At 53.8% G+C, this 12,706-nt stretch overlaps 8 protein-coding genes across 8 annotated transcripts; 5 read left to right on the top strand and 3 right to left on the bottom strand.

Moving 5' to 3' along the window:
• Window positions 1-693: 693 nt before the first annotated feature.
• DACRYDRAFT_21753 (uncharacterized protein) lies at window positions 694-2,306 on the top strand (the record flags this gene model as incomplete). Its single annotated transcript, XM_040772535.1, has 7 exons — window positions 694-811; window positions 861-880; window positions 934-950; window positions 994-1,274; window positions 1,330-1,772; window positions 1,953-1,971; window positions 2,023-2,306. Coding segments are annotated over 7 exons (931 nt in total), but the record flags the coding sequence as incomplete, so codon positions are not given.
• A 750-nt stretch (window positions 2,307-3,056) lies between these two features.
• DACRYDRAFT_99782 (TPR-like protein) lies at window positions 3,057-6,409 on the top strand (the record flags this gene model as incomplete). Its single annotated transcript, XM_040777626.1, has 7 exons — window positions 3,057-3,087; window positions 3,135-3,527; window positions 3,586-3,722; window positions 3,776-3,899; window positions 3,948-4,003; window positions 4,052-4,551; window positions 5,229-6,409. The coding sequence occupies exons 2-7, from the start codon at window positions 3,402-3,404 to the stop codon at window positions 6,407-6,409; spliced, it is 2,124 nt and encodes a 707-aa protein (XP_040629690.1). The 5' UTR covers window positions 3,057-3,087; window positions 3,135-3,401.
• Window positions 6,410-6,502: 93 nt separating this feature from the next.
• On the top strand, window positions 6,503-6,941 carry DACRYDRAFT_88490 (uncharacterized protein; the record flags this gene model as incomplete). Its single annotated transcript, XM_040776858.1, has 2 exons — window positions 6,503-6,688; window positions 6,744-6,941. 2 exons carry the CDS (start codon window positions 6,503-6,505, stop codon window positions 6,939-6,941), a joined length of 384 nt encoding a protein of 127 aa, XP_040629689.1.
• A 149-nt stretch (window positions 6,942-7,090) lies between these two features.
• On the bottom strand, window positions 7,091-7,633 carry DACRYDRAFT_106849 (uncharacterized protein; the record flags this gene model as incomplete). Its single annotated transcript, XM_040768352.1, has 3 exons — window positions 7,091-7,168; window positions 7,226-7,345; window positions 7,415-7,633. The coding sequence occupies 3 exons, from the start codon at window positions 7,631-7,633 to the stop codon at window positions 7,091-7,093; spliced, it is 417 nt and encodes a 138-aa protein (XP_040629688.1).
• Window positions 7,634-7,635: 2 nt separating this feature from the next.
• DACRYDRAFT_32308 (uncharacterized protein) lies at window positions 7,636-7,824 on the bottom strand (the record flags this gene model as incomplete). The annotated part of the gene is made up of 1 exon (XM_040774356.1): window positions 7,636-7,824. A coding segment is annotated over one exon (189 nt), but the record flags the coding sequence as incomplete, so codon positions are not given.
• A 469-nt stretch (window positions 7,825-8,293) lies between these two features.
• Window positions 8,294-10,055, top strand: DACRYDRAFT_115768 (LuxS/MPP-like metallohydrolase; the record flags this gene model as incomplete). The annotated part of the gene is made up of 2 exons (XM_040770075.1): window positions 8,294-8,605; window positions 8,652-10,055. The coding sequence occupies exons 1-2, from the start codon at window positions 8,360-8,362 to the stop codon at window positions 10,053-10,055; spliced, it is 1,650 nt and encodes a 549-aa protein (XP_040629686.1). The 5' UTR covers window positions 8,294-8,359.
• Window positions 10,056-10,303: 248 nt separating this feature from the next.
• Window positions 10,304-11,596, top strand: DACRYDRAFT_106847 (uncharacterized protein; the record flags this gene model as incomplete). The annotated part of the gene is made up of 5 exons (XM_040768351.1): window positions 10,304-10,522; window positions 10,586-10,604; window positions 10,658-11,016; window positions 11,070-11,231; window positions 11,288-11,596. The coding sequence occupies 5 exons, from the start codon at window positions 10,304-10,306 to the stop codon at window positions 11,594-11,596; spliced, it is 1,068 nt and encodes a 355-aa protein (XP_040629685.1).
• Window positions 11,597-11,892: 296 nt separating this feature from the next.
• DACRYDRAFT_106846 (uncharacterized protein) lies at window positions 11,893-12,300 on the bottom strand (the record flags this gene model as incomplete). The annotated part of the gene is made up of 1 exon (XM_040768350.1): window positions 11,893-12,300. One exon carries the CDS (start codon window positions 12,298-12,300, stop codon window positions 11,893-11,895), a length of 408 nt encoding a protein of 135 aa, XP_040629684.1.
• Window positions 12,301-12,706: the final 406 nt, after the last annotated feature.

Here is a 12,706-nt window from a genome sequence, read left to right as displayed (position 1 = left end):
GACAACCGAGGAGATGAACAGGCATCGGATGCGGCATCGATCGATCGATCGCGATCGCTCCCACGTATATTTGATCTCGGACCATCGACAACTCTAAAGCTGGAATTTGCTTTGGTCAATGGTTTTTAATAATGTCTCTGGTATGAGAAGGGTAGAGGAATTTGTTTCATAGGTGCCGGAACTGAATGCCTCGGAGTCGAAAAAAATGTAGCGTCCACGGAAAGACAATTCCTGGTGACTCTGATCGAAAGACGGGTGAGCGACAATTATCCAACACCAAGTCATGCACTTGTTGTCCCAGGTAAGAGGAGCTAGCAGATCGGAGATGATCGAAACACGGATGGCATGCATGAGACAGCTGGGACAGAACTGGTTGGATAGGGCTAGACCTTCCATTGGATGCACGGGGTGTCTTGTGGTAAAAACCGCTTGGCCAGATCTCTGCAAATTCTTTCTAATGCGCCAGTCATAGTTGTCTGACTGGTAAGCTGTTGTAAGCCTGTCGTTGTCCACCTGAGGACCAAGGGCGGGTTAACAGCTAAGAATGTCTTCGCGCCTCCGCGGAGTTATGCTGCCCTGGCAACGGTGCCGCTTGTTTTACCTAAGCGGCATCTTTTCAAACAAGTTCGATCCCTGTCCACCAACCCGCGTTCCAAATCTTAACATAAGTATCTCTCATCTGCCTCTGTCCACCATGAAGGCTTCTGCGTGTGTCGTCTTGCTTGCGGCAGTGTTGGGGGCAAGTGCTCATGGCGATCATGGAGAAGAGGGACAGGAGGAGCCTGGGCACGATAATTACGCGGCGAGGCATGTGAGTGCTTTGGATTCTGCAGAGGGGCGCTATACTGACTTGGATATAGATGGCTAAGGAACATCATATGTACGTATTATTCAAACATGTGCACCAGATAGGCTGATTTACGATACTCAAAGCGATGACTTTGACATGGGTGCGTTCTTGTCTTTTGGTTGAGTCATCCTAACACCTAGCAGAATCTTTCTTCCACCTGCACGACCTCGATCGCAACCTTTTCCTGACCGTAGACGAAATCGCAGCAATCTACGGCGTGCACCATGAGATATCTAAGAAGCACGAATCGTCCGTTTCCGAAGACGCACATTCGGAGAAGGCGAAGGAGATTGTAAACAGCGTGTTGACGGCGATGGACAAGGACCAGGATGGGCAGATCTCGCTCAAGGAGTTTGTTGAAGCGGGTCCGGCGGGACTACCAGATTTCGCAAAACTAGGAGCGGATGGGCATCACTACGATAGTGTGCGTACACGCTCGGTTTATGATGCTTCACACCGTGTGCTAATTGGTTGGACAGGAATCGGAGTACTTCCTCCATCACGAAGAGATCTATCATTCCACACCCGAGACACAGACAGACGAGTCCTACAATCACCTTGAAGACATCGAACATTTCACGAACCACGAGGCGATCGAGATTGAGGAACAGAACAGGGAGCGCAAGTTCCAGGGCCTACCACCATTGGACGCGCATGGGAACCCTCCTCCAGAGGAGCTCGCCCAGGCCCATACCCAGGCAGAAGCAGACGCTGCTGAGCCGCTAGCGCAGCCAGGGGAGGGCCAACAGGTACTTCAAGGGCTGGGTGAGGAGGCTAAGAAACCCAGATTTGATCGGGGGCGGAAAGAGGAAGATGTGCATGATAAGTTTTCGGGCGCGGCTGATGAGGCAAGCAAGAAGGAGCAATGGGGCGAGGGAGAAGAGGGATTCAAGCGGCCTAGGACACCGGCGGATAAACTGAGGTGCGTCAACAAGCATTCTTTTTCTTTTTCTTTACCATTTTTTGCGTATGCGTGTGCAACCTCGCCCTCTCCACTGGACAAGCCACCTTTTACCCCCTCTCTCCCGCCATTCTCTTCTTTTCCTGCTATCTGAACCACACGCTAACATAACATTATCCTGTCCCTCACTTGGACCAACAGGCGGAACCTGCCATACAAGGCAAGACGGCCACCTCGTTTACCCCAGGACGCGTCAGCTAATGATCAACAGTACAAATTCCGTCGCTCATGGTCAGATTTCTGAGCCTGCTCTCCACTTTCCCCTGTCTCACCTCTCACCCCATGCGCCATCCCACTACCTCGCACGACGTCAAAGTGCCCGGAGCGCACACTACCTGCGCACCTGGAGGAAATATCGACATCGATCATGGGAGAAATCGGGGGAAAGAAACGAAGTAGATCTCTGTCTCTGTCTCTATGCGGGAACATGTTATCCATCTCTTTGTCACTTGGTCTTCGAGTTTTTTCGTTCTTATCTCTTTGCCTCGTGATTGGTATTTATTTATCAGGTCGGATGATGTATCCGTTTGATTTTCGGCGGTCGATTTATCGATTCGCGCCGAAGTTGTGGGCTGCGGCGGCTCGCACCTACAACTGCTAAGACAGCATGACAAGCTTCCCTGCCAGATGAACTAGGTGCATTGACTCCGCGTTGGAACATAAATGTCCACACGACAGGAAGGATCTGTCTCGTGGAAATGACATTGATCCGGCCTTGTCGGATATCTTCGGATTGCCCTGCTCACAATGTCAACTTGGCAGCTTATCTCCACTATTAATGACAACAAATTGCTCTCAGAGACAACTACCGACAATCGTATGTTGTCCGATCCATTCCCAACTTTAAATATGTCACGTGAAAGAACGCGCCATGACTGTTTTCACGTAGAGACTTGCGTTCCAGCTAGCGGTCATTGCTCTGTATCTCGCCCGCTTGCTCGTCATATTCTTACCCTCTTTTATAATCCCTATCCACCCAGATCCTGGTATTATCAACAGCGCAAGAGCCATTCTTTTCCTCCCTCTTAACGCCAGCAACCTAACGGTACAAGTCTTGACGAGGCAACAGATCCGAGGAACAGCTGTCGCCAACCCCGATCCATGGACATCGTTTCTGGGCAATGACAGGATCGATATCTTCGTTGGAAATTTGGAGAATGTCTCGGATTGAAGACGGGATGAGGAGGTCGGCGATGTGAGAGATGATGGAATGTTCACTGTCCTCGGATATGAGGAGGGAGTGAGGGATCAAGTCCGTTGTAATACAACACCAGGGGTGAGTAACATCATTACGGCGAACAAATTGTTAGCTAACAACGCTAGAATGGTACGAAATATATATCGCAAACAAGAGCATCAGTTTCTGGACACTGTTCCGCGGCCTGCATCACCTCCTTACAGCAATGGAGTTCCGTGGACCGACATCGATGAGCGAGCAATTCCTGTGCCCAACACAAGATATAACTTAGCATGGGCTAAACATTCCTGTCATCCGCCGATTCCTTTATTCCCTTCACCGCTCTCTACCTGTCTTTCTATCCAGACCGCCAGTGCAAACTCCCTATCGCTCTCCAACACTCTCCGCGGCACATGAGTGGCCCCAAGGTACCTTTCCAAGAGACATGGCAGCGCTGGAGTACACGCGCAACCTCACAGCTAGCGCCCATCAAGGAGAAGCTGAGGAACACGGCGACGCAGGTTGCCGGTATCGCGGAGGTGTGTGTTTTCGCCTCCACGTCTCAGGCCAGCGTCTAACGCGTTGACCCTTCGCTAGACCATGCAAGAACTGGAGGATGACAGTCAACAACTGGCGTTGAAAGTAACCTGGGTGACTCAAATCATACTGGACCGTATCGCGCCTGACGGCCCAGGAGACGAGAGGGCGAAAGAGGTGGTTTCAGCACTTGCTGCGTGCGTTTTACGTATGAGCGCTGATCCCATGATGTCCTGATGTCCCCCATCAGCAAAGTGTCTGAGATTAGCGCGTTTCTTCGTTCGGGTACGAAGAAGGGTGATATCACGGGCAAGAGAGCACGAAAGATCAGCAAGTATCATAAAACCCTCGATGCTCTCCGGCTCCAGTGTGTGGTAAGTAAACGGTCAAGCAAGTGAGCTCTGGTACTCACGTTGAGGCAGGAGATTCATACGGATGTGTCAAACGATATGGCTGGGCGATCGCTCGGCCAACAAGGGTATGCAGTGTTTTCTGCCTCGTCACTCCCTACCTGACTGTGAACCAGGCCTTTCTTGATCGACATCCCCCCCACGCCGGAGGCATTTTACAGCAGAGACGAAGTGGTCGAATCAATCGTCCAGCTGCTGCTCCAGGATAAACTGTGCCGGGTGCCTATACTTGGCCCAGGAGGAATCGGGAAGACATCGGTTGCGGCTGCAGCGATGAACGATGAGCAAGTTAAGGAGCGATACAGAGAGCATATCTTCTTCCTGAGCTGCGAAGGCATCGATTCGGAGGAAGGCCTGGTGAATGCGCTAGCAGTTTTTTTCCGAGTCCAACGCGACTCCAACACCCGCACGGCCCTGATCGCACACCTCTCTTCGCTCGGCCGCGCCCTTCTCACTCTGGACAATTTCGAGACGACAGCGCAGTCAGATAGGCAACACATCCGTGAATTGCTAGGCCGAATCGGCCGCGTTCCCTCATTTTCGTTGATCATCACCATGAGAGGTACCCAACCTGCCCAGGGGCTTACATGGGATGACGTTCCGCCTCTTCAGAACTGTCTCTTCATGCTGCCCGCGAGATCTGGATGCAGGTTTCGAAGAAGAGCGACGAGAAATTGGACGAACTGCTCGAGAGACTGGATAGACTGCCGCTGGCGATTCATCTGATGGCATTGCAAGGGATCGACCTGCCTCCATCCACACTCCTAGCCGCGTATGAGCGCGAAGCTTTCAATTTGGTCAAGGCTGACGGAACGGGACGATTGGACAGCCTAGAGGTCTCTATCCGGCTTTCACTCGAGTCGAGATCGATGTCAAATCAACCCGAATGCCTGCCGTTGCTCTCGGCCCTTTCCCTATTACCCATTGGAGCAATAATCGAATCCCTTCCAGCTATGATCCCGTCAATGGAACGGAACGTGACAGCGACGGCACTGGTGCTACTGCGCACTGGACTTGCTTATCAAGAGAGCGGACGAATCCGAATTTTGTCACCGATTCGTGATTTCATTCTGGCCCAGTACCCTCCCAATGGGATGCATCTGAAGGATGTGGGGACCTATGTCATGCGGCTTGCGAATTGAGCGTACGAATACGGAGGCGACAACAGTGCCGGCATGGTCCAGCACCTTGCTGAAGAGTTCGGTAATATCAATGCGGTCTTGTTACACCTTTGGAGGAGACGACCCCTCGTTTTCACATCAGACGCTTGCCGGACGTCAACCTTATCGCTAGCGCATTTTTCAGTGGCCACGGGATATGGCGACTGTGGACCGCTGCTTAAAACCAGCATTGCGACGTTGCGAGGGTCGAGAAGCACGGGAGGCAGCGATAGCTTGAGCAACAGTGAGGACACGGATTCTGTGTACCGTATTGGGGATGAAGAAAGGGACATCGCAGAATGTTTGAAAACGCTGGGAAACGTCCTGATAAAACAGTTTCGATACGAAGAGGCGGCGGCGATGGTAACAGAAGCGAGGGCGGTGTTCGAGGCGATCCCGTATCGTCTCGGTGTGGCGCAGTGCATGCGCAGTCACGGCGAAATACTTCGCGTGCAGTCTCGGTACGACGAGGTAGCCGCTCCGTTCACGGAAGCGAGGGCAGCGTTCGAGGTCATCCCAAACCGTCTCGGTGCCGCGCAGTGTGTGCGGGATCTCGGCGACCTCCTTCGCTTGCAGTCTCGGTACGACGAGGCAGCCGCTCTGCTTACGGAAGCGAGGGCGGCGTTCGAGGCCATCCCAAACCGTCTCGGTGCCGCGCAATGTGCGCATCTTCTCGCGCACATCCTTAATATGCAGTCCCAGCACGAGGAGGCAGCGGTTCTGGCTACGGAAGCGAGGGCGGCGTTCGAGGCCATCCCAAACCGTCTCGGTGCCGCGGAATGCGTGCGGGATCTCGGCGACATCCTTCGCATGCAGTCTCGGCATGACGAGGCAGCCTCTCTGCTCACGGAAGCGAGGGCAGCGTTCGCGGCCCTTCCACATCGTCTGGGTGCCGCGCATTGTACGCAGCTTCTCGGTGAGAGCATGCGAATGCAGTCCCAGTATGAGGAGGCAACCTCTCTGCTTACAGAAGCGAGGGCAGTGTTTCAGGCTGTTCCACAGCATTTCAGTGCTGCTGTATGTATCCTCGGTCTCGGTAATATCCTCGTCGATCAGTCCCAGTGCACTGAAGCCCTGAGTATGCTACGAGAAGCTGAGAAGATATTCGAAGATTCTGGGACGAAATGGGAGTTGGCAGACTGTAAGCAGTCCCTTGCATATCTTTTCGTGAAGCAGGGTAGGATATCGATGGCTAGACACATGCTCGATGAAGCGAGGGAGATATTTGAGGCTAAGTATTGGGGTTCGTTCCAGGGCGGCAGAGTGCATTGCGGCACTGTCGGAGTTAGACAGAGACGGCGAGACGGCGAGTGAATCGAGCGGGGTACTCGAGTAAGAGTCTAAATGAAGGGTGTGGCTCAGTAGTTTTCCTAGAATCTATTTGAGGTATTATTGCGTTTGATCGGAATGAGCGGCGAGCCTCGGGGTTGGACCTCAGAGATCACGCAAAGCAGCGCCAGGTCTACATTGGTTCCATCTTATCGCCCATGCAGCCCTTCAACCTGGTCGTTCAAGCATACTAAGGACCAACCAGCTCCCAACCTGTACATCACACCCTCATTCCCCTCCCCCAATCCCTGTGAACCGCCCTCTGTGCCCAAGTCCGAGTCAGAGCTCATCCCTCCTCCTACATCATTCTCCAAATCAGCACTCTCCTCCCCCAAACCTCTGCCACTCACCCATTCCCATTCCCGGCAAACTTCGTTCCCCACCCTCTCTCCGTCCAGGTGTCCCGCGCATCCCGCACAGGCCGTTCGGCAAGAAACATCGACACATACTCGTGCACGAGATCGGCACTAATGACAGCTGTGGCTTCCGCTGCCGTATCTATCACCACTACCACTAACACACACCTTGATACAGAAGGCGGGGAAGACGCACCATTCGTCTCGTACGCAGGGACGACTTCTTCGATGTATGTCCGTGGCGACAGAATTCAGTCCCTGCAGCCCTCTCATCACTGCCTTGAGCTCTCTCACGCTCTATCCTCCAGCTTCAGGTGTGCCCCGGTACACAACCAAGGAAAGGCAAGCCAATCAGCATCGTGTCCGCCTTGATGTTTGTGGGTGCGTCCTGGCAGGAGTGAACGCCAGGCCCAGAACGCCGAGATCCACGCTAAGGTAGACGGACCTGTTTTCCACCTGCTCCCAGATAAGCGCGGCGATACCCGAGAAACGGAGATGGTCTTAATGTCGTCTGTTGTCGGAAGGGCGAACCGGACGGAGGAATCATGTTCCCAGTCTTGAGTCCCTGGCACTCGTCAGCAATTTTTTCAGTCAGGCAGCGAGCTAAAGCGGAAGGGTAGTGGAAATGACGCACGTAGAACTTGCACCGGGTATCCACGTGCATATTGCGCTCCGTCATCAGCACTTCGGTCCAGGCTTTCCAGAAGAAGCTCCCGTGGGTTATAGCACTTATCCAATTCTCGTCGCTTGACACTCCGGGGTAGTTGACCGGCGTCCACGTATCGAGGTGGGGAAACGAGGTGTTGCAAATACAGATGAGGAAATCGGCGGGACGGAAGAAGAGAAGGGGCATACAATAACCGTCACCTGCCGGTATACCTCGTTCAGCGATCTCATGATCGGGAGTCCAACAGTGTGGTCCCCTTTGAGAGTGACAATGCGCGGATGCTCGAGCCCGTCTTTTGCAAACCGGGAGGCATGGTAGGAGTTGAATTTTGTATGATGGAAGAGGAGGGAGGTGTATGCTGCTTCCATCTGGGCGAGAGGGGGGGGCGTTGTCGGATATCGTGGTACCCCTGAAGGTCGCATCAGCGAGTCGGTTCCCGCTGAGGGCAAGAGAGGAAGACAAGGACGCACATCACCGCAGTCCAACACCCTTCCTCTGACGTACGGGTCTGCACCCTAACTGAGCGTGCCTATCCTCCTACTTCCAGCGTGGATATCGAACGGGACAAGTCGTGTAGGACATCTAGGTTTCGAAGGGCATTCCTAGGAGGGCGATGTCGAACGCTTCTGCTTGTGCTTGGGTGAGAAAGAGTCGACACATCTTGAGTATGGGTGATGGGCGAAAGAGAGGGGACATGTGACGTAGAAGTCGACTTGTGGGTCAGATGTTACGTCACTCGTCACTGCTGAAAAAGGTCCGAAATAAATCACAAAAAATTGCGGCCGTGATTTCCTCGGTGTCCTCGGCACGTCGGAAGTTTAGCGCGCGTCGCTGTCAGGCAGACGACCACCTCTCTCCTCGCCGTCCTCCCTTGCTTACCTTCTCTTGCTGCTCATCGTCTAGATATACAAAATGCATAGACTACCAGTCAAACGACTGTCTCTTGCACGAAGGCTAGCAACATCGGCAGGTTCATTGCATGGGAGTGCACTTGACCCCTCAGTGCAGATTACGACGCTTCCCAACCAAGTGCGAGTGACGACCGAAGAATCGCCAGGTCACTTTCACTCTATTGGCGTCTACGTGGATGCTGGGTCGAGATACGAGAATGAGAGGTTGTGTGGAGTGAGTCATACGCTCGACAGGATGGCATACAAGGTGCGCATAGACTTATGGGTATCGTACGTCCCTCACCCGCCAACAGAGCACTACAGCACACTCTGCACTGGACACGTCCGCCATCCTCGACGCAACCGGCATACAGCTCACTTGTTCCTCGTCCAGAGAGGCGATGATGTACCAATCCACGCATTTTCCTGCCGACCTCTCCACCGCTCTATCCCTCATCGCTTCCACCCTGCATCAACCCCTCTTCCTCCCGCAAGAGCTAGAGGAGCAAAAGGAGGCAGCAGCATACGAGATCCGCGAGATCACCGCAAAACCCGACCTCATCCTCCCCGAACTTGTACACCAGGCTGCCTTCGGCCGGCACACACTCGGTCGTCCACTTCTTTGCCCTGAGGACAGGCTGGAACACATCACTCCCGAGGTGTTGCGGGAATACATTGCCACCTGGGTCAGACCCGAGCGCATCGTCGTCGCTGGAGCGGGCATGCCCCATAGGCAATTAGTGGAGCTCGCAGAGCAGTACTTCGGATACATGCCCTACGTCGAACAGAACGCTGCGCCAACAGTGCGCTTCCCTCCGCCTTCAGTTCAAGCACATCCGACCCCCCAGTCTCAGCCGCTCACTCCCCCTCCCTCTCCCTCTATGGGCAGCGCGCCAAACCTAACTGCTCGGCTCTCCACGCTCTCCTCGCCTTCCCCCGTCCCGCCTCCTCGCGAGCCAGCGGTGCACCAACCATCCACCATACTCGTCCCGGATGACACGCTCCCTTTCACGCACCTGCACCTCGCCTTCCCCTCCCTGCCCATCTCTCACCCTTCCATCTACGCCCTCGCCGTACTCCAAGTCCTCCTCGGCGGCGGTTCTTCCTTCTCCGCTGGCGGGCCAGGGAAAGGCATGTATAGCCGATGCTACACCCAGATCCTTAATCGTCATCATTCTGTCGACGCATGCCAGGCCTTCCACCATATCTATACCGATGCTGGCCTGTTCGGTGTCGCTGCAAGCAGCACGCATGCGACAGCCTCTGCGCTGCCCCTTATCATGGGCACATTCCTAGCCCAGCTTATGCAGCCGGGAAACATCCAGCCTTCCGAACTGAGCAGGGCGAAGAATCAGCTCAAATCGAGCATCGCAATGTCCCTCGAGAGCCGAGCAGTACAAGTCGAAGACCTTGGCAGGCAAGTCCAGGTGCATGGGAGGAGAGTAGGTCCATGGGAGTTGGACGAGAGGATCGACGCGGTAGAGAAGGAAGACGTGGAGCGTGTAGCGAGGGAAGTCCTTTCCGGCCAGCTGGGTACAGAGGGAGGTGGGAAAGCAGGCGTGACCGTCGTTGCGAGGGGTAACGTAGACGCTCTGGGAGACGTGAGGGTCGCTCTTGGAAAGTATGGGGTTGGAAGTGCGCGTGGTACGGGATCGGGGCTGGGTTGGGGCTCGGGAGGCACGAAGACGGGCGCAAGAAGATGGTTGCCTGGTCTTTAGATGGTGCGTGCGGAAGGTCGATACTGATCCGTGGATGATACCATTTGTATTATCCCTTAAAGAACTTGTCCTCTTCCATTTACCAAGACGGTGTACAAGTGCAAGTGTCCGTATACTTCACTTTGTCGTTGAGGCGGCGGCAGGAACCCGATATCTACTAATCTGGATGCGAAGGGTCCACCACTTCAGCTACTCACCGTCCCCTTACTGCTCAGTCTTCCCAAATCCCCTCACGTGAATCACTCTTCATGGCTGGTACGCCTCTGCCTGATCTGACCTCGTCAACGGAATTCAGTCTTGCTGGCGAGGATGCTATCACAGCGTATCACCACTGTCGCGCGCTGGAGAGTTGGAGCGCGACTCAGCCGGAAGCCCAAACAAGCGCAAGCCGGGCACCACCTCTCGTTGCAGCTCGCGTTCTGGGATACCTGCTTCTTGTTCTCTCGGACGATGTTAGACCCGTGCTTGTCCGAGAGATCAACGGCTGCAGCGACATGCAAGGGCGGATGGCCCTTGCACAGCTGCGCTAGGGCAGTTTCATACTGGCGTGTAAGCCGTTCCTCGAGCCTCTGCGGTTACTCGTCAGCTTCACGATTGACTAGTCAGGCGACCTCAAACGACTCCCGCTCCTAGCGAGCACCCGTCAAGACCATCTTTCGACGATACGGTCGAGTTGTATAAAGAATCTCTCGAAGCAACCCCAAGAGGCTACAAGGCGGGGCGAGAACTGGTGAATCCGACTATGGACTTCCTATCCCAGCGCATCTCACTCGTACGTGTACAGACCCGCAAGCGGGATAACTATCGATGCAGCTTGACAGGTGCTGTCGATTTCCGGGCCAAGGTAAAGGGTCTTGCCGTGCCACGTCCTGGCGAAAGGCAATTCCCAACCGAAGTTGCGCACATCATTCCCAAGGGATTATTCACGGAAATGCCAGATTATCCAAAGGAAAGCGACAAGGTGTGCAGGTGCTCCATCTCAGCATCCAGGCGGACCTGATTTTCTTTCTGTAGCGCGAAGCCGTTGCAAGCGTTGTCGCGGTGCTTTCTCACTTTTCGAATCCGATGCTGCCTGACCTTGGCGGAGAACAAATGAACCAGCCGTCAAATCTCTTACTGATGGAGGCAAATTTCCACCAGTTGTGGGACGATCTTGCGATTTATCTTGAACCCACGGTACGACATTGATGCTTGCTCTGTGGTTGTCGCTCGGGCTGATTTTGAACTATCAGGGTATAGCCAACCAGTATCGACTGTGCAAGTGCGACGACAGTTTGGTCCTCGGCACGATACGCACCCCGGTCACCTTTACTACGACCGACCCTGCGACACAGCCTGTCCTAAACCCCGAGTTCTTACGGTTGCATGCAACCTGTGCCCGCGTTGCACATCTGTCTGGCGCAGGCGAATATATCGATCACATACTACGGTGGGCAGAGAGTGTTGAGGATGTGCGCGCTCTCGATGAGCCGCACGCCCTTCAGTACTTGGCACTCAGACTGGAGATGCTGCAGGTTATTCCTCCTGTGCATATACAGTAATCCTCGAGGTTAACGATGTCGTTGGTGGAAGGGAATTGTGATTGGTATTGAGGGGTGATGGCTAAGCAGAGAGATGCGGTACAGGGGGTCATCCGGAGGTCTGCTATCTACAAGAAGTCCGTGATGGATGTCTGGAGCATGTTCTCGACAACAGAGAGACGGATGGCACGGAGCATGGGTGGGCACAACCGGTATGCTTGGGCAAACTCTGGCTCTTCCTGTTGCAAAAAGTAGCGGGACAATGCTCTGACTGACTCAAGTGCTTGATGATGGCTGATTACTGGCTCAACATGCTCCTATTCCTCTTCTTCTTCTGCCTCGGACTCCTCTGGTACCTGCACCAGCTCGATGATCTCCTTGTCTGTTAGCTCCTGTGCTGTGTTCTCCTCTGCTGCAAAACTGAGCATTTTGTTGACCTCCATTCTGTGTGCTTCAGGGAGGATACCATGGTCTTGAAGTTCTTGGATCGAGATATGCAGCCATTCCACTGCTGCACAGAGATTGTCATCATTTGCATAGTCTTCAGGTGGTGCTGCAGGTTCCTCAGTTGGTAGAAGGCAGCCATCCAGACCACAAGGAGAGACAATCCGAGTGTGACGCCAGCAGTTGGCAATTATTTCAACCATGACTTCCTCCCAGGCTATCCGTGTCAACCCCATTGCTTCCTTCTGCTTGATGCAATAGATATCTAGCACACCTGCCATCTCCTGATCCAGTGCTTGCTCACAGTGTGCTTGCTTATAGTTTGCTTTGAAGTTTCAAATGATACCTGCATCCATTGGTTGAATATGTGCAGTCATGTTGGGGGCAAGGAATTCGACTCAGACATTTGTGACAGTTGCTGGATCCCACATGTGCCCCTTGTGGTTGTCGACAAGAAGAAGGATCTTCCAGTTCTGTTGTTGCATTTGTGTCAGGGCACCAGCTCATTGCTTGGTCAAGAGACATGACTAAGCCTTTATGACATGGAAGTAGCTGGTATACCTTGGCATGTGCTGGAACCTGCTGGAAGGATTGGATGGTCAGGTGACCTGCTGTGCATGACCTCATATGACCTCATCCTTGGTCATATGACCTGATCACCTGACTAGGCTGAGTAAGCAAGATGTT

The sequence above is a fragment of the Dacryopinax primogenitus genome (genome assembly GCF_000292625.1).
Source record: "Dacryopinax primogenitus strain DJM-731 SS1 chromosome Unknown DACRYscaffold_7, whole genome shotgun sequence".
NCBI classification, from domain to species: Eukaryota; Fungi; Basidiomycota; class Dacrymycetes; order Dacrymycetales; family Dacrymycetaceae; genus Dacryopinax; species Dacryopinax primogenitus.
Note: the sequence above shows the minus strand (reverse complement) of the source record. Positions and strands in the feature narration are given on the sequence as shown.